General features: G+C 45.6%; 1 protein-coding gene across 4 annotated transcripts in view; it reads left to right on the plus strand.

The window, feature by feature from the left end:
- MLF1 (myeloid leukemia factor 1) overlaps positions 1-26,162 on the plus strand; it is a 133,658-nt gene that overhangs the window by 46,826 nt on the left and 60,670 nt on the right. For 2 of the 4 annotated variants that reach the window (XM_063916136.1, XM_063916138.1), the window contains 2 exons: positions 11,402-11,558; positions 13,283-13,327. In XM_063916136.1, coding sequence (XP_063772206.1) covers positions 11,402-11,558; positions 13,283-13,327 — 202 coding nt within the window. The remainder of the gene's footprint in view (positions 1-11,401; positions 11,559-13,282; positions 13,328-26,162) is intronic. The other 2 variants (XM_063916139.1, XM_063916137.1) reach the window with 1 other exon arrangement.

The following is a 26,162-nucleotide window of genomic DNA, read 5'->3' on the forward strand; positions in this document are numbered from 1 at the left end:
TCCACAGCGACAGCTGGGAAGTCGACATTTTTACCCCAGGTTCCCTCACAGCCAAAGAAAGCACCGTATTATCAGGTACAGTCCTTTCGGCCCCAGAAAGGCAAGCGGGTTAAAGGCGCGTCCTTTCTGCCCAGAGGCAGGGGTAGAGGGAAAAAGCTGCACCATACAGCCAGTTCCCAAGAACAGAAATCCTCCCCTGCTTCCACTAAATCCACCGCATGACGCTGGGGCTCCACTGGTGGAGCCAGGTGCGGTGGGGGCTCGTCTCCGGAACTTCAGCGACCGGTGGGTTCGCTCACAGGTGGATCCCTGGGTTCTACAAGTGGTATCTCAGGGATACAAGCTGGAATTCGAGACGTCTCCCCCTTGCCGTTACCTCAAATCAGCCTTGCCAGCTACTCCCCCGGACAGGGAGGTAGTGCTGGCGGCAATTCACAAGCTGTACCTCCAGCAGGTGATAATAAAAGTTCTCCTCCTTCAACAGGGACGGGGTTACTATTCCACAATGTTTGTGGTACCGAAACCAGACGGTTCGGTGAGACCCATTCTAAATTTGAAATCTTTGAACACTTATATAAGAAGGTTCAAGTTCAAATTGGAATCGCTCAGGGCGGTTATTGCAAGCCTGGAAGAAGGGGATTACATGGTATCACTGGACATCAAGGATGCTTAGCTGCATGTCCCAATTTACCCACCTCACCAGGTGTACCTCCGTTTTGTGGTACAAGACTGCCATTACCAATTCCAGACGTTGCTGTTTGGTCTGTCCACGGCACCGAGGGTATTTACCAAGATAATGGCCGAAATGATGATACTCCTTCGAAAGAAGGGAGTTATAATTATCCCATACTTGGACGATCTCCTTATAAAGGCGAGGTCCAGGGAGCAGTTGTTGGTCGGAGTAGCACTATCTCAGGAAGTGCTACAACAGCACGGCTGGATTCTGAATATTCCAAAGTCGCAGCTGGTTCCTACGACGCGTCTGCTGTTCCTGGGTATGATTCTGGACACAGAACAGAAGAAGGTGTTTCTCCCGGAGGAGAAGGCCAAGGAGTTGTCATCTCTGGTCAGAAACCTCCTGAAACCAAAACAGGTGTCGGTGCATCACTGCACGCGAGTCTTGGGAAAGATGGTAGCTTCTTACGAAGCAATTCCATTCGGCAGGTTCCATGCAAGTATCTTTCAGTGGGATCTGTTAGACAAGTGGTCCGGATCGCATCTTCAGATGCATCGGCTGATCACCCTGTCCCCGAGGGCCAGGGTGTCTCTGCTGTGGTGGCTGCAAAGTGCTCAACTTCTAGAGGGCCGCAGATTCGGCATACAGGACTGGGTCCTGGTGACCACGGATGCAAGCCTCCGAGGTTGGGGGGCAGTCACGCAGGGAAGAAACTTCCAAGGACAATGGTCGAGTCAGGAGGCTTCCCTACACATAAATATTCTGGAACTAAGGGCCATTTACAATGCCCTAAGTCAGGCAAGACCCCTGCTTCAAAACCAGCCGGTGCTGATTCAGTCAGACAACATCACGGCGGTCGCCCATGTAAACCGACAGGGCGGCACAAGAAGCGGGATGGCAATGGCAGAAGCCACAAGGACTCTCCGATGGGCGGAAAATCACGTGATAGCACTGTCAGCAGTGTTCATTCAGGGAGTGGACAACTGGGAAGCAGACTTCCTCAGCAGGCACGACCTCCACCCGGGAGAGTGGGGACTTCATCCAGAAGTCTTCCAACTGATTGTAAACCGTTGGGAAAGGCCACAGGTGGACATGATGGCGTCCCGCCTAAACAAAAAGCTAAAAAGATATTGCGCCAGGTCAAGGGACCCTCAGGCGATAGCTGTGGACGCTCTAGTGACACCGTGGGTGTACCAGTCGGTTTATGTGTTCCCTCCTCTTCCTCTCATACCAAAGGTGCTGAGGATAATAAGAAAGAGAGGAGTAAGAACTATACTCATCGTTCCGGATTGGCCAAGAAGGACTTGGTACCCGGAACTACAAGAAATTATCTCAGAGGACCCTTGGCCTCTGCCTCTCAGACTGGACCTGCTACAGCAGGGGCCCTGTCTGTTCCAAGACTTACCGCGGCTGCGTTTGACGGCATGGCGGTTGAACGCCGGATCCTGATGGAAAAGGGCATTCCGGTTGAAGTCATTCCTACGCTGATAAAAGCTAGGAAAGATGTGACAGCAAAGCATTATCACCGCATATGGCGAAAATATGTTGCTTGGTGTGAGCTGGGTCGATTTCTGCACTTCCTACAGTCAGGAGTGACTATGGGCCTAAAATTGGGATCCATTAAAGTCCAGATTTCAGCCCTGTCTATTTTCTTTCAAAAAGAACTGGCTTCACTGCCTGAAGTTCAGACGTTTGTTAAGGGAGTGCTGCATATTCAGCCCCCTTTTGTGCCCCCAGTGGCACCTTGGGATCTCAACATTGTGTTGGATTTCCTAAAATCACATTGGTTTGAGCCACTTCAGACCGTGGAATTAAAATATCTCACGTGGAAAGTGGTCATGCTTTTGGCCTTGGCTTCGGCTAGGCGGGTGTCAGAATTGGCGGCTTTGTCCTATAAAAGCCCCTATCTGATCTTCCATATGGACAGAGCAGAATTGAGGACGCGTCCTCAATTCCTCCCTAAGGTGGTATCAACGTTTCATTTGAACCAACCTATTGTGGTGCCTGCGGCTACTCGGGACTTGGAGGCTTCCAAGTTGCTGGACGTAGTCCGGGCCCTGAAAATCTATGTTTCCAGGACGGCTGGAGTCAGAAAGACTGACTCGCTGTTTATCCTGCATGCACCCAACAAGTTGGGTGCTCCTGCTTCTAAGCAGACTATTGCTCGCTGGATCTGCTCCACGATTCAACTTGCACATTCTGCGGCTGGACTGCCGCATCCTAAATCAGTGAAAGCCCATTCCACGAGGAAGGTGGGCTCTTGGGCGGCTGCCCGAGGGGTCTCGGCTTTACAACTTTGCCGAGCTGCTACCTGGTCGGGATCAAACACGTTTGCAAAATTCTACAAGTTTGATACCCTGGCTGAGGAGGACCTTGAGTTTGCTCATTCGGTGCTGCAGAGTCATCCGCACTCTCCCGCCCGTTTGGGAGCTTTGTTATAATCCCCATGGTCCTTACGGAGTTCCCAGCATCCACTAGGACGTCAGAGAAAATAAGAATTTACTCACCGGTAATTCTATTTCTCGTAGTCCGTAGTGGATGCTGGGCGCCCATCCCAAGTGCGGATTGTCTGCAATACTTGTATATAGTTATTGCCTAACTAAAGGGTTATTGTTCTGAGCCATCTGTTCGTGAGGCTCAGTTGTTTTTCATACTGTTAACTGGGTATAGTATCACGAGTTGTACGGTGTGATTGGTGTGGCTGGTATGAGTCTTACCCGGGATTCCAAATCCTTTCCTTATTGTGTCAGCTCTTCCGGGCACAGTTTCCCTAACTGAGGTCTGGAGGAGGGGCATAGAGGGAGGAGCCAGTGCACACCAGTAGTCCTAATTCTTTCTTAGAGTGCCCAGTCTCCTGCGGAGCCCGTCTATTCCCCATGGTCCTTACGGAGTTCCCAGCATCCACTACGGACTACGAGAAATAGAATTACCGGTGAGTAAATTCTTATTTTTTGTACTTTTCTAAGAACACCCTGACTCGGTCCAGCTCCTCTTCTACCAGCGATGCAAACTTCTGCTCTTTTGCAAATGGCACAGTCCACCGGAATACATGTTCTTCATCGTCATTCGTAATGCCGACAAGCAGGATGTCAGCGGCAAAGTGCAGACAAAGTTAAACTGCTTCCGCATGTTACATTTATACCGCTGACTCCGATAAAGTGCTTTAAATGCATTTTACTTTATCACAATTTGTCCGCATTGTGCCCCAGACACCGTGCAGTCAATCTACTGCTTATCCACATTGAGTGCATCTCCTTAAACCCAGTACTACACTCACATGTTGTACTTCTGTTCTTCCCACTGCGCAGGTGTGAAACGGCTCAGAGTTTTATTTTAGATATTTTTTTTAACAAAAGTAGCCATTTTCCATTTGGGAAACTGTTCCAAGAGCCAAGATTTATACGATATCTATTTTGGAGATTAAAAATAGTTACCTTAAAATAAAAGCAGGTTTCTTGTCTGGACAAGGTTGTCTGTGGTTCTTGGAACTCTGAGTCTGCATGTACTAAAAATATATTAGTCAGAATTCTTTAATTATCACGTCTGAGAAAAGCAACACGGTAATGTAATTTGTAGCTGCGCATGGTTGAGTCATTGTATCTTCTGGTTCTATCTGTCTGTACATAAGATAATTCTTTCTGCAAGTGTTCTGTGACACATATAACTGACACACTTAGATGATGTATGCAGCCAGTGTATTCATGTTCTGCAGTAACCTCTTTTACACATTTTAGAGCCTTTTTCTCTATCGTCCTAGTGGATGCTGGGGTTCCTGAAAGGACCATGGGGAATAGCGGCTCCGCAGGAGACAGGGCACAAAAAGTAAAGCTTTAGGATCAGGTGGTGTGCACTGGCTCCTCCCCCTATGACCCTCCTCCAAGCCTCAGTTAGATTTTTGTGCCCGGCCGAGAAGGGTGCAATCTAGGTGGCTCTCCTAAAGAGCTGCTTAGAAAAGTTTAGCTTAGGTTTTTTATTTTACAGTGAGTCCTGCTGGCAACAGGATCACTGCAACGAGGGACTTAGGGGAGAAGAAGTGAACTCACCTGCGTGCAGGATGGATTGGCTTCTTTGGCTACTGGACATTAGCTCCAGAGGGACGATCACAGGTACAGCCTGGATGGTCACCGGAGCCTCGCCGCCGGCCCCCTTGCAGATGCTGAAACAAGAAGAAGGTCCAGAATCGGCGGCATGAAGACTCCTCAGTCTTCTTAAGGTAGCGCACAGCACTGCAGCTGTGCGCCATTTCCTCTCAGCACACTTCACACGGCAGTCACTGAGGGTGCAGGGCGCTGGAAGGGGGGCGCCCTGGGAGGCAATGAAAACCTATTTTTGGCTAAAAATACCTCACATATAGCCTCCGGGGGCTATATGGAGATATTTAACCCCTGCCAGAATCCGTTAAGAGCGGGAGACGAGGCCGCCGAAAAAGGGGCGGGGCCTATCTCCTCAGCACACAGCGCCATTTTCCCTCACAGAAAGGCTGGAGGGAAGGCTCCCAGGCTCTCCCCTGCACTGCACTACAGAAACAGGGTTAAAACAGAGAGGGGGGGCACTAATTTGGCGTTAGAAATATATAAAAAAGATGCTATAAGGGAAAACACTTATATAAGGTTGTCCCTATATAATTATAGCGTTTTTGGTGTGTGCTGGCAAACTCTCCCTCTGTCTCTCCAAAGGGCTAGTAGGTCCTGTCCTCTATCAGAGCATTCCCTGTGTGTGTGCTGTGTGTCGGTACGTGTGTGTCGACATGTATGAGGACGATGTTGGTGAGGAGGCGGAGCAATTGCCTGTAATGGTGATGTCACTCTCTAGGGAGTCGACACCGGAATGGATGGCTTATTTAGGGAATTACGTGATAATGTCAACACGCGGCAAGGTCGGTTGACGACATGAGACGGCCGACAAACAATTAGTACCGGTCCAGACGTCTCAAAAACACCGTCAGGGGTTTTAAAACGCCCGTTTACTTTAGTCGGTCGACACAGACACAGACAGGGACACTGAATCCAGTGTCGACGGTGAATAAACAAACGTATTCCTTATTAGGGCCACACGTTAAGGGCAATGAAGGAGGTGTTACATATTTCTGATACTACAAGTACCACAAAAGAGGGTATTATGTGGGATGTGAAAAAACTACCGTAGTTTTTCCTGAATCAGATAAATTAAATGAAGTGTGTGATGATGCGTGGGTTCCCCCCGATAGAAAATATGGGCGGTATACCCTTTCCCGCCAGAAGTTAGGGCGCGTTGGGAAACACCCCTTAGGGTGGATAAGGCGCTCACACGCTTATCAGAACAAGTGGCGGTACCGTCTATAGATAGGGCCGTCCTCAAGGAGCCAGCTGACAGGAGGCTGGAAAATATCATAAAAAGTATATACACACATACTGGTGTTATACTGCGACCAGCGATCGCCTCAGCCTGGATGTGCAGAGCTGGGGTGGCTTGGTCGGATTCCCTGACTAAAAATATTGATACCCTTGACAGGGACAGTATTTTATTGACTATAGAGCATTTAAAGGATGCATTTCTATATATGCGAGATGCACAGAGGGATATTTGCACTCTGGCATCAAGAGTAAGTGCGATGTCCATATCTGCCAGAAGATGTTTATGGACACGACAGTGGTCAGGTGATGCAGATTCCAAACGGCACAAAGGTGTATTGCCGTATAAAGGAAGAGGAGTTATTTGGGGTCGGTCCATCGGACCTGGTGGCCACGGCAACTGCTGGAAAATCCACCGTTTTTTACCCTAAGTCACATCTCTGCAGAAAAAGACACCGTCTTTTCAGCTTCAGTCCTTTCGTCCCTATAAGAGTCATATCTGCCCAGGGATAGAGGAAAGGGAAGAAGACTGCAGCAGGCAGCCCATTCCCAGGAACAGAAGCGTTCCACCGCTTCTGACAAGCTCTCAGCATGACGCTGAGACCGTACAGGACCCCTGGATCCTACAAGTAGTATCCCAGGGGTACAGATTGGAATGTCGAGACGTTTCCCCTGCGCAGGCTCCTGAAGTCTGCTTTACCAAGGTCTCCCTCCGACAAGGAGGCAGTATGGGAAAAAATTCACGAGCTGTATTCCCAGCAGGTGATAATTAAATTACCCCTCCTACAACAAGAAAAGGGGTATTATTCCACACTATATTGTGGTACTGAAGCCAGAAGGCTAGGTGAGACCTATTCTAAATCTAAAAAAATTTGAACACTTACAAAGGTTCAAATCAAGATGGAGTCACTCAGAGCAGTGATAACGAACCGGGAAGAAGGGGACTATATGGTGTCCCGAGACATCAGGGATGCTTACCTCCATGTCCCAAATTTGCCCTTATCACTAAGGGTACCTCAGGTTCGTGGTACAGAAATGTCACTATCAGTTTCAGACGCTGCCGTTTGGATTGTCCACGGCACCCCGGGTCTTTACCAAGGTAATGGCCGAAATGATGGTTCTTCTTCGAAGAAAAGGCGTCTTAATTATCCCTTACTTGGACGATCTCCTGATAAGGGCAAAGTCCAGGGAACAGTTGGAGGTCGGAGTAGCACTATCTCGGATACTGTTACAACAGCAGGGGTGGATTCTAAATATTCCAAAAATCGCAGCTGATCCCGACAACAAGTCTCCTGTGCTTAGGGATGATTCTGGACACAGTCCAGAAAAAGGTGTTTCTCCCGGAAGAGAAAGCCAGGGAGTTATCCGAGCTAGTCAGGAACCTCCTAAAATCAGTGCATCATTGCACAAGGGCCATGGTAAAAAAATGGTGACTTCCTTCGAAGCAATTCCAGTCGGCAGATTTCATGCAAGAACTTTTCAGTGGGATCTGCTGGACAAATGGTCCGGATCGCATCTTCAGATGCATCAGCGGATAACCCTATATCCAAGGACAAGGGTGTCTCTCCTGTGGTGGTTACAGAGTGCTCATCTTCTAGAGGGCCGCAGATTCGGCATTCAGTTTTGGATGTTGGTGACCACGGAGGCCAGCCCGAGAGGCTGGGGAGCAGTCACACAAGGAAAAAATTTCCAGGGAGTGTGATCAAGTCTGGAGACTTTTCTCCACATAAATATAGCTAAGGGTAAATTTATAATGCTCTAAGCTTAGCAAGACCTCTGCTTCAAGGTCAGCCGGTATTGATCCAGTGGGATAAAACATCACGGCAGTCGCCCACGTAAATAGACAGGGCGGCACAAGAAGCAGGAGGGCAGTGGCAAAAACTGCAAGGACTTTTCGCTGGGCGGAAAATCATGTGATAGCACTGTCAGCAGTGTTTCATTCCGGGAATGGAAACTGGGAAGCAGACTTCCTCAGTAGGCACGACCTCCACCCGGCAGAGTGGGAACTTCATGGGGAAGTTTTCCACATGATTGTAAACCGTTGGGAATTACCAAAGGTGGACATGATGGCGTCCCGTCTGAACAAAAAACGGGACAGGTATTGCGCCAGGTTAAGAGACCCTCAGGCAATAGCTGTGGACGTTCTGGTAACACCGTGGGTGTACCAGTCGGTGTATGTGTTCCATCCTCTGCTTTTCATACCTAAGGTACTGAGAATTATAAGACGTAGAGGAGTAAGAACTATACTCATGGCTCCGGATTGGCCAAGAAGGACTTGGTACCCGGAACTTCAAGAGATACTCACAGAGGACTTATGGCCTCTGCCGCTAAGAAGGGACTTGTTTCAGCAAGTACCATGTCTGTTCCAAGACTTACCGCAGCTGCGTTTGACGGCATGGCGGTGGAACGCCGGATCCTAAGGGAAAAGGCATTCAGGAAGAGGTCATTCCTACCCTGGTCAAAGCCAGAAAGGAGGTGACCGCACAACATTATCACCACATGTGGCGAAAATATGTTGCGTGGTGTGAGGCCAGGAAGGCCCCACGAAGAAATTTCAACTCGGTCGATTCCTGCATTTCCTGCAAACAGGAGTGTCTATGGGCCTCAAATTGGGGTCCATTAAGGTTCAAATTTCGGCCCTGTCGATTTTTCTTCCAGAAAGAATTGGCTTCAGTTCCTGAAGTCCAGAAGTTTGTCAAGGGAGTATTGCATATACAACCCCCTTTTGTGCCTCCAGTGGCACTGTGGGATCTCAACGTAGTTCTGGGATTCCTCAAAACACATTGGTTTAAAACCAGTCAAATCTGTGGATTTGAAGCATCTCACATGAAAAGTGAACATGCTCTTGGACCTGGCCTGGACCAGGCGAGTGTCAAATTGGTGGTTTTTTTCTCAAAAAAGCCCATATCTGTTTGTCCATTCGGACAGGGCAGAGCTGCGGACTCGTCCCCAGTTCTCTCCCTAAGGTGGTGTCAGTGTTTCACCTGAACCAGCTTATTGTGGTGTCTTGCGCCTACTAGGGACTTGGAGGACTCCAAGTTGCTAGATGTGGTCAGGGCCCTGAAAATATAGGTTCCAGGACGGCTGGAGTCAGGAAAACTGACTCGCTGTTATCCTGTATGCACCCAACAAACTGGGTGCTCTTGCTTCTAAGCAGACTTTTGCTAGTTGGATGTGTAATACAATTCAGCTTGCACATTCTGTGGCAGGCCTGCCACAGCCAAAATATGTAAATGCCCATTCCACAAGGAAGGTGGGCTCATCTTGGGCGGCTGCCCGAGGGGTCTCGGCTTTACAACTTTGCCGAGCGGCTATTTAGTCAGGGGCAAACACGTTTGTAAAATCCTACAAATTTGATAACCTGGCTAAGGAGGACCTGGAGTTCTCTCATTCGGTGCTGCAGAGTCATCCGCACTCTCCCGCCCGTTTGGGAGCTTTGGTATAATCCCCATGGTCCTTTCAGGAACCCCAGCATCCACTAGGACGATAGAGAAAATAAGAATTTACTTACCGATAATTCTATTTCTCGGAGTCCGTAGTGGATGCTGGGCGCCCATCCCAAGTGCGGATTATCTGCAATACTTGTACATAGTTACAAAAATCGGGTTATTATTGTTGTGAGCCATCTTTCAGAGGCTCCGCTGTTATCATACTGTTAACTGGGTTCAGATCACAGGTTGTACAGTGTGATTGGTGTGGCTGGTATGAGTCTTACCCGGGATTCATAAATCCTTCCTTATTGTGTACGCTCGTCCGGGCACAGTATCCTAACTGAGGCTTGGAGGAGGGTCATAGGGGGAGGAGCCAGTGCACACCACCTGATCCTAAAGCTTTACTTTTTGTGCCCTGTCTCCTGCGGAGCCGCTATTCCCCATGGTCCTTTCAGGAACCCCAGCATCCACTACGGACTCCGAGAAATAGAATTATCGGTAAGTAAATTCTTATTTTTTTGTTTATGTTCTTCTTTGCATATTTTATTGCTTTAGTTAGTTAGAGGAAGCGTATTGTAAGAAATAACGTGTAAATAACGTGTAAACTGTAGTGTTGGCTATTTAGATATATTTGTTCATGTACTGTAATCATTTACTGATTGCTAAACGCTACATAATTGCACTCCTTAATCTGTCATAAACTGCTCATACTTATATGGACCATTATTGTCATCATCATCATCATCATCATCATCTTTTAGTGTCATCAGCGCTGTACAAGAATAACAGCCCCATAAATAATAATGCAAAATGAATGTATTAGCAATAAAACAGACATAACCAATCAAATGTATAATAAAATTAGATTTAATTTTTAGGAGAAGTAATTCAGTGGTCCTGTGCGAGTGTAGAGCAAAGTCACTGTATATATCTCAAAGTGGTGTCAGACAGGAAATAGGGAAAATATGGGGTATGTATAAAAAGGGCAGAGGGCCCTGCTCATGAGAACTTTCCAGTCTAAAGGATTGGGGTTAATGTGGGGGTGTACTGGGAAGAGATGATCAGGGAGGACAGTGGATGAGTATTAAGAGCGAAGAGGATTAATAAGCTTTAATGAACAGGTGTGTTTTCAGGGCATGTTTGAATCCCTGCAGCCTGTTGGACAACTAGATAGGATAGAGAAGTGAGTTCCAGAGAAGTGGAGCAGCACAGGAGAAGTCTTGTATGTGGGAATGGGAGGGGGTATTATGAGGAGGCAATTAAACAAGCCGAGAAGGAATAGAGAGATGAGAGAGAGTGTGGACTGAGATGAGGTCGGAGCTGTAGGAGGGGGAGGAGCGACTGAGTGCTTTGAAGGTGAGTGTCGGGAGCCCAAACTAGGTTCTGTAGGAAAAGGGGCACCTGGTGGTAATCAGACCAGTTGATCATTTCCATCAGTGCACATGTTATGTACACATCTGTTGTGGCTGTAGATATGGCCCCTGTTGCAGAATTGCTTATACATATGGGGCCAAATGTAATAGAGTGAGTTTCAAAAAGTGAGAGATTTGGTAAGGTTTTGCAGGGTTTTTTTTTTTAAAGTGGCACTCATTTACACAGCAAGATCAACCTGGTTTTGCAGTGTAAATGATTGCCACTTTAAAAAAAAAGAAAAACCATACCAAATCTCTTACTTTCTAAAACTCTCACTCTATTACATTTATCCCCACGGTCTTTTGGTGACGGCCCAGATATTTGATTACAGCATATCTAGTCAGTTGTAGTGCTTTGTTGTACTTTATTAGAACTATTAATGCACATCTGTGAACAGTTTTATTTATTTTTCTTCTTCACAATTAAAACCAGTTAATGCCACAGGCCTGTATTTTATATACATAGCAATAGGTAGGAAATATCATTTATTAGACAAATGAAACTTAATTGCACATCTTATAACATGCATATGTCTTATTCTAAAATTGCAGAGATCCATTCACTGCACACCAAGAACATGTCAGACAGATGATGAGAAGTTTCTCTGATCCTTTTGGCCGGGATCCCTTCTTTAGTATCACAGATGGCAGATCTCATGGCCGCAGAGGGCAGCACGGTTCCCAGGTGGCTCTGAGGGAAGATCACAGGGTAAGCACTTTCCAAGTAGTTCCTGAGTTCACACTGCTGTCATCAACTGAGATTTTATAGTCGGATTAATTTCAAAGAACTGATTGTTAGCTTAGGTCCAGTCTGCGGGCACTGTAATACCAACCTTTGACTGCCCTGATTTGCTCTTCTCTTTGCCTATGATATAATCCACAGCTGTTCTCATCCAGTACTATTCCTATAATAGTTTAGCACTTGTAAATTTTACTATTAACTGTTTTAGCTACATAGCTAGGCACATAATTGCAGTTACAGACACTGATGTACGAGTTTAGCACTGTTGAGCCCCTACAACAGATGTCGGTTCCTATACTTCTCACTGTGTAACTGATAACAGCAAGCTTGGCATTCTTCCATCTGCTATATATAGCGGGCCAATTTCCTTCTCTAAATGAAGCCCTCTAGTCCAGTTTTATGGGTTGTTATCAGAAAAAGTTAGGTATACAAGACAAGAAGCATAGGAAGCAGTAGCAAAGAACAGGTTAATGAGAGGTAGTACTGTATGAACCCAATAGATATATAAACCAAGCATAAAAGCACTGCAAGGTCAGGGGTCGCTGGAGCTCTGCCAGGCTCAGACACTGTAATCTGAACCTGAATATCAGCAGCCCACTAAAGGGGCTTTAGAGAAAGCAGTCATCTGCAGGTCAGAAGGAAGAGCAGCCAAATATATTCCGCCTTCTGGCAAGCTAAACCTGAGAGCACAACACACTTGGACTGTTGCTTGGAAAACTAAGCCTATATGTTGTTGTTGTTGTTGTTATTATTATTATTATTATTGTGGTAGGAAACATTGAATGTTCAAGGAAACTACAAAATGACAAATAAATTACCAGCTAGCATGCTAATTGTTGTTATTTGTGATTATAACTGATAATAATTCAGTAAAATAACTATTAATGCTTGCTTGTTCAGTTACTGTATGTTCTTTTTTCTTTACATCATTTACCAGAACGTTCGAAATGGATAATGCTGCCAGACTGATGCTTGAGTTTATTCCAATGTTGCACCTCTTCAATACGGGTGGTCTTCAGGTTGCCGACAGTCGGGATCCCGGCGCACAGTATACCAGCGCCGGAATCCTGACAGCCGGCATACCGACACTTTTTCTTCCTTGTGGGGGTCGACGACCCCCCTGGAGGGAGAATAAATAGCCACCGTGCCCGCAGCGTGGCGAGCGCAGCATGGCGAGCCCGCAAGGGGCTCATTTGCGCTCGCCACACTGTTGGTATGCCGGCGGTCGGTGTTCCGGCGCCGGTATGCTGGATACCACACCCCTTGAATACATGTGGTCCAATATTCCTCCATAGCTAGATGAGCGTGCTTGTAGTTCATGATTAGCTTATGCTGTATAAAGCACATTAGCTTGATATTTTGTATCTAAGCTTAGGACCCTGGTGTACATTATTAAAGTGTAATAGGACTTGCTCACGTGAGGGACTTGCTCAATGCTGTACATGTGCTGTGAGATTGAACCTGTGATAAAACTGCAGGACCATTGATCCTTGCGTATGAATTCATTAGCGCACTACATGACTAGTCCATTTATTTGCATTACTACAGGAGCCTAGCAAAATAAATAAATGCATGTTCTGAGCACCAGGGTAATGCTTTCCATTGTGACCATGCAATATGAGTGTCCTAAAAGTGTTCTAATATTTATTACAGGAAAAATCTAATGATTACAACTGATTCTTTTCTTGCAGGCTTCAAGTCTATCCCATATGCCTAGTGCCCCCTTTTCTAGCTTGGTCAGTACTCTGTGACTTGTGCAGTGTTGGCCTGGCCTGGTGGCATGGTCTTTTCTCTGAGTGGCGACTTGTAGCATGCATATTCTGGCCTTTGCAATATGAATACATGTGGGGCGTTTGGAACCTGTAATACACTGTTCCCTAAGGCTTCTATTTGTATAAGCACAACTATCACCGCATGTCTGTGGACTAAAATACGGAATTGTGTGAGTTTGCTTGTGACTGCTGCATTTTGTTTTTCATATTGAGGTTATTTGTTCTAAATTTACTAACAGAGTGCAAAATAGCCCCAAGTCTTGCCGGGTATGGGACTCTAGGTCGACACCCATTGGTCGACAGTGGATAGGTCGACATGAAAAAAAAGGTTGACATGAGTTTTTTATGTTTTTTTGGTGTCGTTTTCTCCGTCAAATGTGACCGGGAACCCCAATTAGTGCACTACGTCCCCTTGCAGCTGCGGGCAAAGTTACCGTTCCCAATCGTAGTCCACGTGTATCGTTAAGTATGAAAAAGTCCCAAAAAAATAATACATTTGAAAAACTCATTGTCAAGCCTTTTTTCATGTCGACCTCGTTCATGTCAACTTAATGGCCGTGTCTACCTATTTCTAGTGTCGACCTATCCACTGTCGATCAAAGGGTGTCGACCTAGAGTCCGGATACTGTCTTGCCAATGCTCATCTGGCCATTCCGTCTATGTAGATTACCTTTTTACTTTTTTTTTTCAATTGTTTTGCCTTTATTGGCTTCATCTCAAAGCTTTGTATACAAGGAACTTTCAAGTAAACTGTCACAGATACAAAGCAGGACTGCCAGACAGTATGCATAGCCCTGTAGACCAGTGGACTGGCAGAGATATGTGTCAGCCTGGTGTTGTAGGCAGTCCCATGCACAAGGTGGCAAATAGATGTGTTGTACAGGACATCACATGCTGCCCAGGCATGGATAGCAGAACTCTAATTGGTTATTTACAAACAGGGAAATCTGGAATGCAACACGAGAAGTCTCAGTAACTATGTTAATTAAAGAAAATTCTCACAACCTATTTATTGGTGTCAGGTGTCCTCCCAGTACTCCCAGCAATGCTTACTTTATATGTGTCATATCTGCAGTCTCTTCATATACTAAATCCAAGATGTCCTCTAATTCATTTATTGTTTTTATGTAAACTGCTCTGTTAAAGAGATGTTAACTATTTAGTTATTTATATAGCGCACACATATTCTGCAGCAATTTACAGAGAATATTTGGCCATTCACATCAGTCCCTGCCCCAGTGGAGCTTACAATCTATATTCCCTATCACATGTACATGCACACACATTCACGTTATTATTAATTTTGTTGGGAGTCAATTAACCAGTATATTTTTGGATTGTGGGAGGAAACCCACGCCGTGGTGGGAATTGAACCCATGACCTCAGAGCTGTGAGACAGTAATGCTAACCATTATATCAGCCATACTGTATCTCCTTTACTTTACCAGATAATGTCCTTTCTCTATTGTATGGTGACAATTTACTTGAGAGAACCTATTATGGAAGTAAAAGCTGCCCAACTGTATTAGTCTATTGTATGAAAAAAATATGATTTTACCAAAATACTCAGCAACCACAAAATTCATTAGGACAATTCTACAACTAATATAAGGGAATCTGTCAGGAGTCTATTTTAATAACCGTTTTTATTTTAAAATGTACCTCTTCATTGTTTCTGATCAGACAATCACAAGGGAGTAAAAACAAAACATGTTTATGGAAAGCATATTATAGGGACAGGTGATTGATTTGTCTGAAACTTTATAATAATCTACTGTATGTTCATATGGAATAAGCCATTAACAATGCTTGCTTATATTTTAAATTATAATAGCTCTGTGTCATTCTCCAGTTTCACTATAGTCCTTTGATATCTTAAGGTGTGTACACATGGTGAGATTCAGGCTATGGCTCTCATTCCGAGTTGATCGCACGTAGCAACATTTTGCTGCTCGTGCGATCAACTTGACGCCGCCTATGGGGGAGTGTATTTTAGCATAGCAGGGCTGCGATCGCTTGTGCAGCCCTGCTATGCTAAAAAAGTTTCCTGCAAAACAAGACCAGGGTAAGAGTTACTTACCTTGTGCGACGGATCCAGCGACGAAGGTCCCGGGATTGACGTCAGACATCCGCCCTCCAAACTCCTGGACACGCCTGCGTTCGGATCTCCACGTCCGGAAAACGGTGAGAAGACGCCCCGGAACGCCTCTGCGCTGTCAGTCTTCTTGCGATCGCGCTAGCGATCACTTTCTTCTTTATTACGGCTGTCGCTGGGCAACGACGCGCGTGCGCATTGCAGCCACTGCGCATGCGCAGTTCCGACCCATTCGCACCGCAGCGAAGAACCGCTGCGTGCGAACGGGTCGGAATGACCCCCTATATCTGATTCTGACTATGCGATAGGGACTGTTCTTGAAATACTGGCTCTGTGCGATTTTGTCTAACTGTCAATTTTGACTATCTATTATACTAGATAGTCAAAATTGACTTGACTGCACAGTCTATCTAGGCTTGCGATACCGAACTTGCAGGACCGCGCATCGGTCTATATAGTCAAATTCGCAAGAAAATATCTCACCGTGTGTACACGCCTTTAGGAGTGAAATATATCTCAAGAACAGATGTATTAAGACATGTTTAGTCAATATAAAACCAATCCATTATAAACTTTAGTGAGATCACTGATTATATACATACTGCTAAACTTTGTCCTTTTAATGTGAACTAATCTTCAAGTAGGTGTTTATGTAGCACTGGTTACTAGCAGTTTCTCCTTGCATTGGACAGTTGTAACTGATGTGATTTTGCAGATGGCTCAGTGGCCATTTCCGCATGTGCAGTGTAATCAGTACGCGTGCGCGGGCATCCACATTCAATCGCTATGTGATTGACAGGCTGTGAGAGTTCAGGGGCAGCATTGGGGGGGGGGGGGGGGGAGAGCAGGAAACACATGTCATGGCCATTTTCGGGGCTGCCCGATGTTGACACCTGCATTTAGGAAACATAGCCCCAAACCACCTGCACACGTAGCCTGGCTGCATATGAAGGGGTCTACCTCTAATTCCCGATTCTGTGATGCGGTCGCATTTGCGGCCCCCAGCATGATATTTTTTTCACTAGCAGATTTTGCGATTTAACAGAATCTGCTACTGATGCTGAATGAGAGCCATTGTCTCAAATTTTCTTTATGTGACTTGCTTTTTTCACAGTGTCTACTGCTGCCTACACTCACAACTGCTTCCCAGCCACAGTGGCAATCCTCGTCTCTTTTGCTCCCCTCTGCAGCTTTAAAAACTGTCGCAATTTGCCTTCTCGCGATTATCTACCATTTTCTCTAACGTCCTAAGTGGATGCTGGGGACTCCGTAAGGACCATGGGGAATAGCGGCTCCGCAGGAGACTGGGCACAACTAAAGAAAGCTTTAGGACTACCTGGTGTGCACTGGCTCCTCCCACTATGACCCTCCTCCAGACCTCAGTTAGAATCTTGTGCCCGGCTGAGCTGGATGCACACTAGGGGCTCTCCTGAGCTCCTAGAAAGAAAGTATATTTAGGGTTTTTTATTTTCAGTGAGATCTGCTGGCAACAGACTCACTGCAGCGAGGGACTAAGGGGAGAAGAAGCGAACCTACCTAACAGGTGGTAGTTTGGGCTTCTTAGGCTACTGGACACCATTAGCTCCAGAGGGATCGACCGCAGGACCCGACCTTGGTGTTCGTTCCCGGAGCCGCGCCGCCGTCCCCCTTACAGAGCCAGAAGAGTGAAGAGGTCCGGAAAATCGGCGGCAGAAGACTTCGGTCTTCACCAAGGCTTCACATTGCTCCTCATGTACACCTCACACTCCGGTCACTGATGGGTGCAGGGCGCTGGGGGGGGGGGGCGCCCTGAGGGCAATATAAGACACCTTGGCTGGCAAATCTACATCATATATAGTCCTAGAGGCTATATAGATGTAAAAATACCCCTGCCAGTATTCCAGAAAAAGCGGGAGAAGTCTGCCGAAAAAGCGGCGGGGCTATCTCCCTCAGCACACTGGCGCCATTTTATCTTCACAGTGCAGCTGGAAGATAGCTCCCCAGGCTCTCCCCTGTAGTTTTCAGGCTCAAAGGGTTAAAAAGAGAGGGGGGGCACTAAATTTAGGCGCAATATATTTATACAAGCAGCTATTGGGGGAAAAATCACTCAGTTATAGTGTTAATCCCTGCATTATATAGCGCTCTGGTGTGTGCTGGCATACTCTCTCTCTGTCTCCCCAAAGGACTTTGTGGGGTCCTGTCCTCAGTCAGAGCATTCCCTGTGTGTGTGCGGTGTGTCGGTACGGCTGTGTCGACATGTTGGATGAGGAATGTTACGTGGAGGCGGAGCAGAGGCCGATAAATGGGATGTCGTCCCCTGTGGGGCCGACACCAGAGTGGATGGATAGGTGGAAGGTATTAACCGACAATGTCAACTCCTTACATAAAAGGCTGGATGACGTAACAGCTGTGGGACAGCCGGCTTCTCAGCCCGCGCCTGCCCAGGCGTCTCAAAGGCCATCAGGGGCTCAAAAAACACCCGTTATCTCAGATGGCAGACACAGATGTCGACACGGAGTCTGACTCCAGTGTCGACGAGGTTGAGATATATATACACAATCCACTAGGAACATCCGTTGCATGATCTCGGCAATGATAAATCTGTTACGCATTTCTGACATGAACCCAAGTACCACATAAAAGGGGTTTTATTTTTGGGGAGAAAAAGCAGCCAGTGTTTTGTTCCCCCATCAGATGAGTGAATGAAGTGTGTAAAGAAGCGTGGGTTCCCCCGATAAGAAACTGGTGATTTCTAATAAGTTACTGATGGCGTACCCTTTCCCGCCAGAGGATAGGTCACGTTGGGAGATATCCCCTAGGGTGGATAAGGCGCTCACACGTTTGTCAAAAAAGGTGGCACTGCCGTCTTAGGATACGGCCACCTTGAAGGAGCCTGCTGATAAAAAGCAGGAGGCTATCCTGAAGTCTGTATATACACACTCAGGTACTATACTGAGACCTAAAATTGCCTCAGCATAAATAGTGCTGCTGCAGCGTGGTCTGATACCTTGTCAGATAATATTAATACCCTAGACAGGGATAATATTTTGCTAACATAGAGCATATTAAAGACGTCGTCTTATATGAAGGATGCACAGAGGGATATTTGCCGGCTGGCATCCAGAATTAATGCAATGTCCATTCTGCCAGGAGGGTATTAGAGACCCGGCAGTGGACAGGTGATGCTGCCTTAAAAGGCACATGGAGATTCTGCCTTATAAGGGTGAGGAATTGTTTGAGGATGGTCTCTGGGACCTCGTATCCACAGCAACAGCTGTGAAGAAATTTTTTTACCTCAGGTTTCCTCACAGCCTAAGAAAGCACCGTATTTTCAGGTACAGTCCTTTCGGCTTCAGAAAAGCAAGCGGGTCAAAGGCGCTTCCTTTCTGCACAGAGACAAGGGAAGAAGGAAAAAGCTGCACCAGACAGCCAGTTCCCAGGATCAAAAATCTTCCCTCGCTTCCTCTGAGTCCACCGCATGACACTGGGGCTCCACAGGTGGAGACAGGTGCAGTGGGGGCGCGTCTCGGGAACTTCAGGGACCAGTGGGCTTGCCCACAGGTGGATCCCTAGGTTCTGCAAGTAGTATCACAGGGATTGTCAAAGTCAGAAAAATATCTCTATGCACACTGCCATATTTGCACCTCATTCATGTCCGCGCTGCGCAGGCGTACGCTCTCCCGTACGTACACATACTCACAGCCGCGGGCACCCGCAGGCGCACGGTATGCGTATTTACGGTAGAGTTTATGTAGTCATAGCGTGCGATTCATACGTTACATATTTTCAGTATTAATGTAGTTTATAGATTATGGTCCCTTTGATAGATTCTGAAAGTTTGGTTAATATAGAATGTCCCTGAACGGAGGAATCCCTCTTTGTATTGTGCGAAGGGTCTAACAGGAGTCAGACAGTGGTGTTTGGTACCTATCGGAAGAGTATTTAAATAGCAATATTCCGGTGTTGGTTTGGAGCGGATTAATCGCTCGTGCGAATAGTTATGGACATAAGAAGTTATGTCCATTTTATTTGTTCTTACTTAGTCATGCATCTGAACAGTTGGAGACAGGCATCAGTGGGTCTCAAATGTCTCTTTGACCTCAGAGATCCCCCAAACAATAGTTTGCATGTTAAGAGGGCCTCATATCTACACATGCATAAGGTAAACACAGGAATAGTAATTGAAGATCAATTGTACTCCAAATCAGTATCTTTCCCGCAGACGGAGTGCAATAGCCTTTAATTACACTGAGCTTTGAGACTCAATGAAGAAGGCCAACACCTGTGTTTACAAATGGGGCTGGATTTGTATACAGGAAAATAAGGGCTGAGACGTCATTGTCTCAACTGAAAGTGGACATCATGAATATAGAACAGAACCCAGACAGGATTCTGTTTTGTATTCGCCAAACAATAGCTCTCCAGAAGACAGGAATGTGTTAGTTATCACCCATTGTTTTGCATAACCAAGACCACTGATACAGTTTACCTGTATGAATCAACCTATGACCTTTGTTATAATGCGAAGCCGAGTTCCTGCGTCCAATGGACAGTGAGACTGTAGGGACCATTAGATTGCATTGTGTGAGTAGCATAAAAGACGGGTCTGTGACATCCAGCTTGCACTTCTCTTCAAATGGTTCTCATTGCTGATAATCAGGAAGCTGGATGTCCAGAGGCGCTTGCGATCGTTTCCCCTTGTGCGTAAGTGTTTCTCCGCAATTATATTTGTCTTCTTGTGATATTGTCTTACTGTGAGCCAATCTCTCTCTCTCTCTCTCTCTCCCTTCTCTGTTCTCCCATATCTCCCCTTGACTAGTATTGTATTGTATTGTATTGTATTAGATTGGTATTGTATTGTATTTCTGGTGTAGCTATTTTGGTTAGGAAGTCTCTGTTATATTGTAGTGTATCATTTGTACTGTGATTCCTTTTTGCAAGTATATTAGTTATAATACAGTTAATAGGCTTTGGACCCTAAACCAGTATCTGTGTATTTCCTATAGTGTTAAGTGTTCACTTGAGCGTCGGTGACGCTCAAGCAGCTTTGTAGTTAGTCAGGTTACACAAGGTTGCACTTACACCCTGTACTCACATTAAGGTATTCTGTGAATTTCATTGGTATAAGGTTTAGACATAAAGGTATAGCGTTGTGAGCGTCTGCGCCGCTGGTGATCTCCTCGTGGTCTCGAGCGTCCGCTATGCCATAGCGAATCATTACTCTAGTCATAGCCAATAACGTGTCTTGTGATCACTGGGCCGTGAGCGAACGTGACGCTTGAGCGTCTCGCCTACGGCTGAGCGATCGTTACGCAACTAGCGTACCATTACGGTACTTCTTAAGTAAACAGCGTACAGTGTTCTTAGACTTCATAAAGGGTTGTTTATACGACAAGGGAATTTAGCATTGTCAATTGGGGGCCGTCCAGTCCTTCACATATCTGCACTAGGTAGATCAGCAGACATTATCCCCCAGCAAAAGGGCGGGAGGTTGTCTCGCAGTGCTGATGGGATAAGCGTCTGCTTCGCTTAGATAAAGAGTGCTGAAGGAATCCGGAGACCAGGAGGTAAGAACAAAACGCTTGTGTCTTTTAAAACTGTATTTTTCTTCTGTCTTGCGTATATACGCACGTATACATATATATCTGCATTTCTTTTCCATCCGTGTATTTCATTTTTTTCGTATATCACTATCCTGTTTGCCAGTTTTATAGTTGATAAATGTGCTGAGAGAGATTTGTCGCTATTTCAATAATTTAAGTAGAAGCAACATAGTTAAAATATAGACAAACACACAGCTTTGCCAAGAGACAAGGTCAGTGTGGTGCGCGGTAAATGATCAAGGATCATCTACATTGATAAACGTATAAATCGTGTTACGGTGGATCTTTGCTGTGCGTACACGTGTCTCTAACAAAAGACTGAGACTTGCGTACGCAACCCAAAGGCCGACGCACGCAGCGCAACGGAGCGTCCGTGTACGCTCATGTAACAAATCACAAATGTTATAATTAAAAGGCGATAAATAGCGCAAAGCAATAAGTAGCGCAACGCGGTAAATAACGCAAAGCGATAAATAGCACAAATTGATTTCAGCTTTCCAAAACTTAGTTTAAATACCTTACTTTACTGTAATACCTCTGGGGAGAGCTATCAGACTACGGGAAATGATTTTTCTGATCAGAAAACTATAAGAATGATATTGGGTTGAAAACGGTATGAGTGTATTGAATCCCGCTTTGTGGACTTTGTGATCTATGTGATAATCCCGCTTTGTGAACTTTGTGATCTATGTGGAACGTGATGAGCACGATCTGAGTGAAAACGTGCAACAGAGTGTGATAAAGTTTTCGTTGTATTACGCTCTGGCTGTTTTGGAGCACAGTAGGGAGACTCCAATGATCCTACCATTTATGGGCAACAAGTGTCTATAAGTGGTACGATTGGACCGCACGGTTGTATGTGTGACCAATAACGCAACGTGATATGAGGTCGTATATCCATGCGTAAATCTTGCCCTCATACGTGTTGTAGGGAGCACATGCAAGCGTGATTTGTGTAAAGAAAAAGGAAGGGAATTTTCTCAGGAAAATCTCTAAAAATAGGGCCTGCAACGGCTACACGTGTCTGCTAGAAGGCGGAACGGAGATACCCGGAGCAGAAGAAGTTCAGTGGAAGAGCTTTAAGGATTTCCAACGAAGTTCTGTGTTTGGTGCATTTTAGGAAGTTTTTTTCTGTGTTAAAAAGGTCCACAATGGCAGCCAAGTGCACAACACAGAGACGGTCGGAGGTCAGGATTCAGACTCCAGAGGCTTGCAGACCCCGAGGGTCTGCTCGGTTAGTAATGTGGGGGAAATATGGTCCCCACTCTGAGACCTTTTGTGATGAATGGACACGAATGACTGCGGGGGATAAGGTACCATTTCCCGGGATAGGTAGTTTTGACTTAGAGGTGTTGCATAATTTAAGGCGGAGGATCTGTCTCATAAAATACTTGAAACTACGGGTTAAACATGATGATTGTTTGCAGTTATGGCTACAGGAAAGTGAAATACAGAGAAATGTAACTTACATACCTAACTTTCATCTTGAGAGGAGAAACGTGGCAGCAGGGAGAATTATGATTGCGGAGAAAAGCACAGGGGTGAACAATATAAACGCTCTTAGCAACTGTAGTATAGATGATAAGAATAAGTGTAATAAATGTAACAAAGATAATTGTAATACTGTTGAATGTACAACTATTAACCCATGCAAGTCGCACCCCATGTTAAACTTTCCTCAGGAACACCAACCAGAAAGTGAACCCAGAACGATGTCGGCACCTCTTCCAGAAGCCATCACACAAGACGTCCAGGTGGACGCGACCCAGTCAGTAAAAACTGTAATCAAACCCCCTAATGGAGGGTCAGGTGAGGTCGTGTCCACAGGTATGTATGGTATTATACATCACGCACAAACAAATGTACCTTATATCCTAGAATCAATTCAGAATGACATTACTGGACTTAATCCTGTTAGGATAATTGCAGTACCAAATGGGGAAACTGACTCTTCAGGAATCACTCCTGTCAGGAACATCGCCATGTACTGCCCTTTTTCCCGAACAGAATTAAGAGCAATTCTGTCTGAATTTCCTGATCCTAGGAAAGACTTAGTTGCTTGTCAAAGATACATTAGAGTGCTAGGACATACTGCAGAGCCAAGTAACAAAGATTGGAGGACAGTTTTGAGGGCATGTTTACCCCCCGATGTTGATTCATTGAAATTTATCACTGATTGTAAGCTAGATGAGGAAGTGCCACTAACAAACAAGTATAACCAAGATAATGTAAAAAGAATCAACCTACAGTTGAAAGAATATTTTCCTACAGTAACAAAGTGGAATAAAATCTATACAATAAGACAAAAAGAAGGTGAATCCGCAGAAGAGTATTTTCACCGGGCTCTGCAGGATATGGCTAGGTACACTGGTATAGATGACATTGAAACTAATGTACACCACAGAGAGGTAGCTGTGTCCGTATTAGCGAACAACTTAAAAGATACACTAAAAATTAGGGTACAAACTTCAATACCTCATTGGAGAGGTATCTCGGTGGCGGCATTAAGAGAGTCCGCTATCGAGCATGACCGAAATATCCAAAGAACCAGGGAAGCGCAGGGAGAGCGGTTGATGACACTGAACATCCAAGCACTAGAGGATGCATCAAGTCGACCGGAACCCCAGGCCCCTAGCACATGGAGAAAGCCAAGGATTTGTTACCATTGTAGAAGAGAAGGGCATTATGCCAACAACTGTAATAACCCACATAAAGTTAGACCCCCTAGACCAAGAAATGAGCAAAATTACAACACACACCATTATAATCAGAGATCAGATAGGAGGAATTTTGAGCCACACCCATGATAGGTAGTCAAGAAAGGTGATCATACGACGGATGGTAAGCCTGAGGTAATGGTTAGTAAATTGGGAGGTCATTCACTGAAGACACAGGAATGACCAGGTTAAACGTTGTAAATGTATTTGTGAAAAATGTTTTTTCTCTCTCTCTCTATCCCCATCTCTGACGATCATTGGTAAGAATTCAAACATTGCATATTCGCTTGGTCCTTGCAGAAGTCTACCAAACCCCAGCATGACCTATCCACCACAATGTATTCTGGCCAGATACAGACAGTGGAATAATGCAAGTGCTGGTGGGGAGGGACTGCTCAAGGAAACCATTAGACACGTAGATACGACAGCCTAATAGTCTGACAATGTTTTCTTAATGTTGACAATGTTTAAAAATGCTTTGTTTCTCTTCTCTTATTGATGGTTATTGTCGAGTTATGTAATGTATATATGCACATGAATTGTTCTCTATCTCTTTTGTTTTTTATTTTCTCTCTCTTCTCACTCATGTTTCCATGATTTAAAGATGGTATGTCACCCCTCAGTTGGACCAATGGTAATGCCAGATTTTTGCTCCACACAGAAAGATCGCTAGTTAGGAAGAAAGATTACATCACCAGAAGGTTCATTCGGAAGACTGAAGAGACAGCACCTTTTGAGAGGACAGCAGAACAAGAAGAACGACAAGACGAGAGAACTTGTTATCGTAACAAGTTCTCTCCCCCTCAAACTGTTTTCTTATACCCCATTTACAAATTTCTTCTTTTCTCCTCCTGTAAGATGGACTTGCCCCAAGAGACTGTGATATGGATTTTCCCGTTAACCATGATGTTGACCAGAGCAGTCTGTTTCGGTGAGAGTACCAGTGAGGTCGAGAAAGGATCCAGAAAGGTCCTGATGACTGAGACGGAGGTGTAAATTTCCAATAGCAACCCAATCACCAAGCAAAGGCGAGTACCGGGCACGATCTAACAACCATGTTATTTGTAAACAATTGTGAAGGATTGTTAGTTAAAAAGAAAACTGTATCCGTAGGCTCTGTAACAATAATGCCAATCCAGTTTTAATGTCCATGTGGACCGGCATCCATTGAGTGACTATCACTCCTTGGTGGGTAACGTGTTAAGCCGAGCAGATTGTTGGGTGTGCTCTCGGGTACCTCAGGGTCACGGCAAGTCAGGGCTAGTACCATTTCCTTTAACGTTGGGGGAGGTACTTGAGCTGGGTGGTGGGAGACCGGTGGACCGGAGGTTTGGCATCTCCGGCCCTCCTGGTTTGAGGCTCCGCCAGTGCCATGTGGATAGGTCCCTCTTATGTTTCAACATCTCCAATCCCAGAAAACCGGGAAATTGGGAAGTGTCATGGAGCAACCTTACCATGACCTTTTCACACAGAGCAGATAGAATGCCTACAGATACAGAGCTCGTACGCCACATAGCCAGTGGAGGAAAATCTTTCCGGTATCGATATACCTTAGGAAATGGGATTACTAGAGTTGGAGAGGTATCACCAGGATACTGTGCACATATCGTACAGGCTGATGCGTGCATTAAGCAGATGGAAGAATTAGGGTCAGGAGATTTCACCTGGAAGGTTTGTAACATGGTCATGTCCTTCTCCGTCCCTTATGTTCTCCCCGATGACGCATATTTCATATGCGGGAGAAAGGCGTACAAGTGGCTTGCCCCAAACTCTGAAGGATTGTGTTATATTGGAAAGGTATTGCCTGAAGTGATGACTGTTACACATGACAAAATGAAGGACATACACCGTGGTGCCCAAGCTCCTTATACTCACACTCATTACGAGCACCGAGTTAAAAGACAACTGTCAGAAAGGTTAGAGCATCCGGCCTCTGATCTTATCCATGAGTCCACCGGGATTCGGGTTCTGGTAGCGTTGGATTTCACTCGTACCGCTCGGGGAGTGATGAATTATAGATACATTTCCGCACTCGCCAATTTGTTAGATAATATCACTGAAATGTATGATGACACATTTAGATACACTGGAAGAGAACTTCAAGCTTACAAAACAGAACTAGTTCAGCATAGGATGGTTCTTAATTATCTTACAGCAGTAACGGGCGGATATTGTGTTACATTGGCAACACAGTACGGCATAAAGTGTTGCACGTGTATCACAAATAGCACCGAGGATCCGGTAGAGGTCATAGACCAAAAGATGGACGATGTTCTCCAGTTGAGGTGGGAATTTCGTCGAGGACACAATCTCACCCTTGCTGCTGTGGGTAATGAGCTGACTGGTTGGGTGTCATGGTTGAACCCGCGAAATTGGTTCTCCGGTTTGGGAGACTGGGCTCAAGG

Source organism: Pseudophryne corroboree, chromosome 4, assembly GCF_028390025.1.
Source record: "Pseudophryne corroboree isolate aPseCor3 chromosome 4, aPseCor3.hap2, whole genome shotgun sequence".
In the NCBI taxonomy this organism is placed as follows: domain Eukaryota; kingdom Metazoa; phylum Chordata; class Amphibia; order Anura; family Myobatrachidae; genus Pseudophryne; species Pseudophryne corroboree.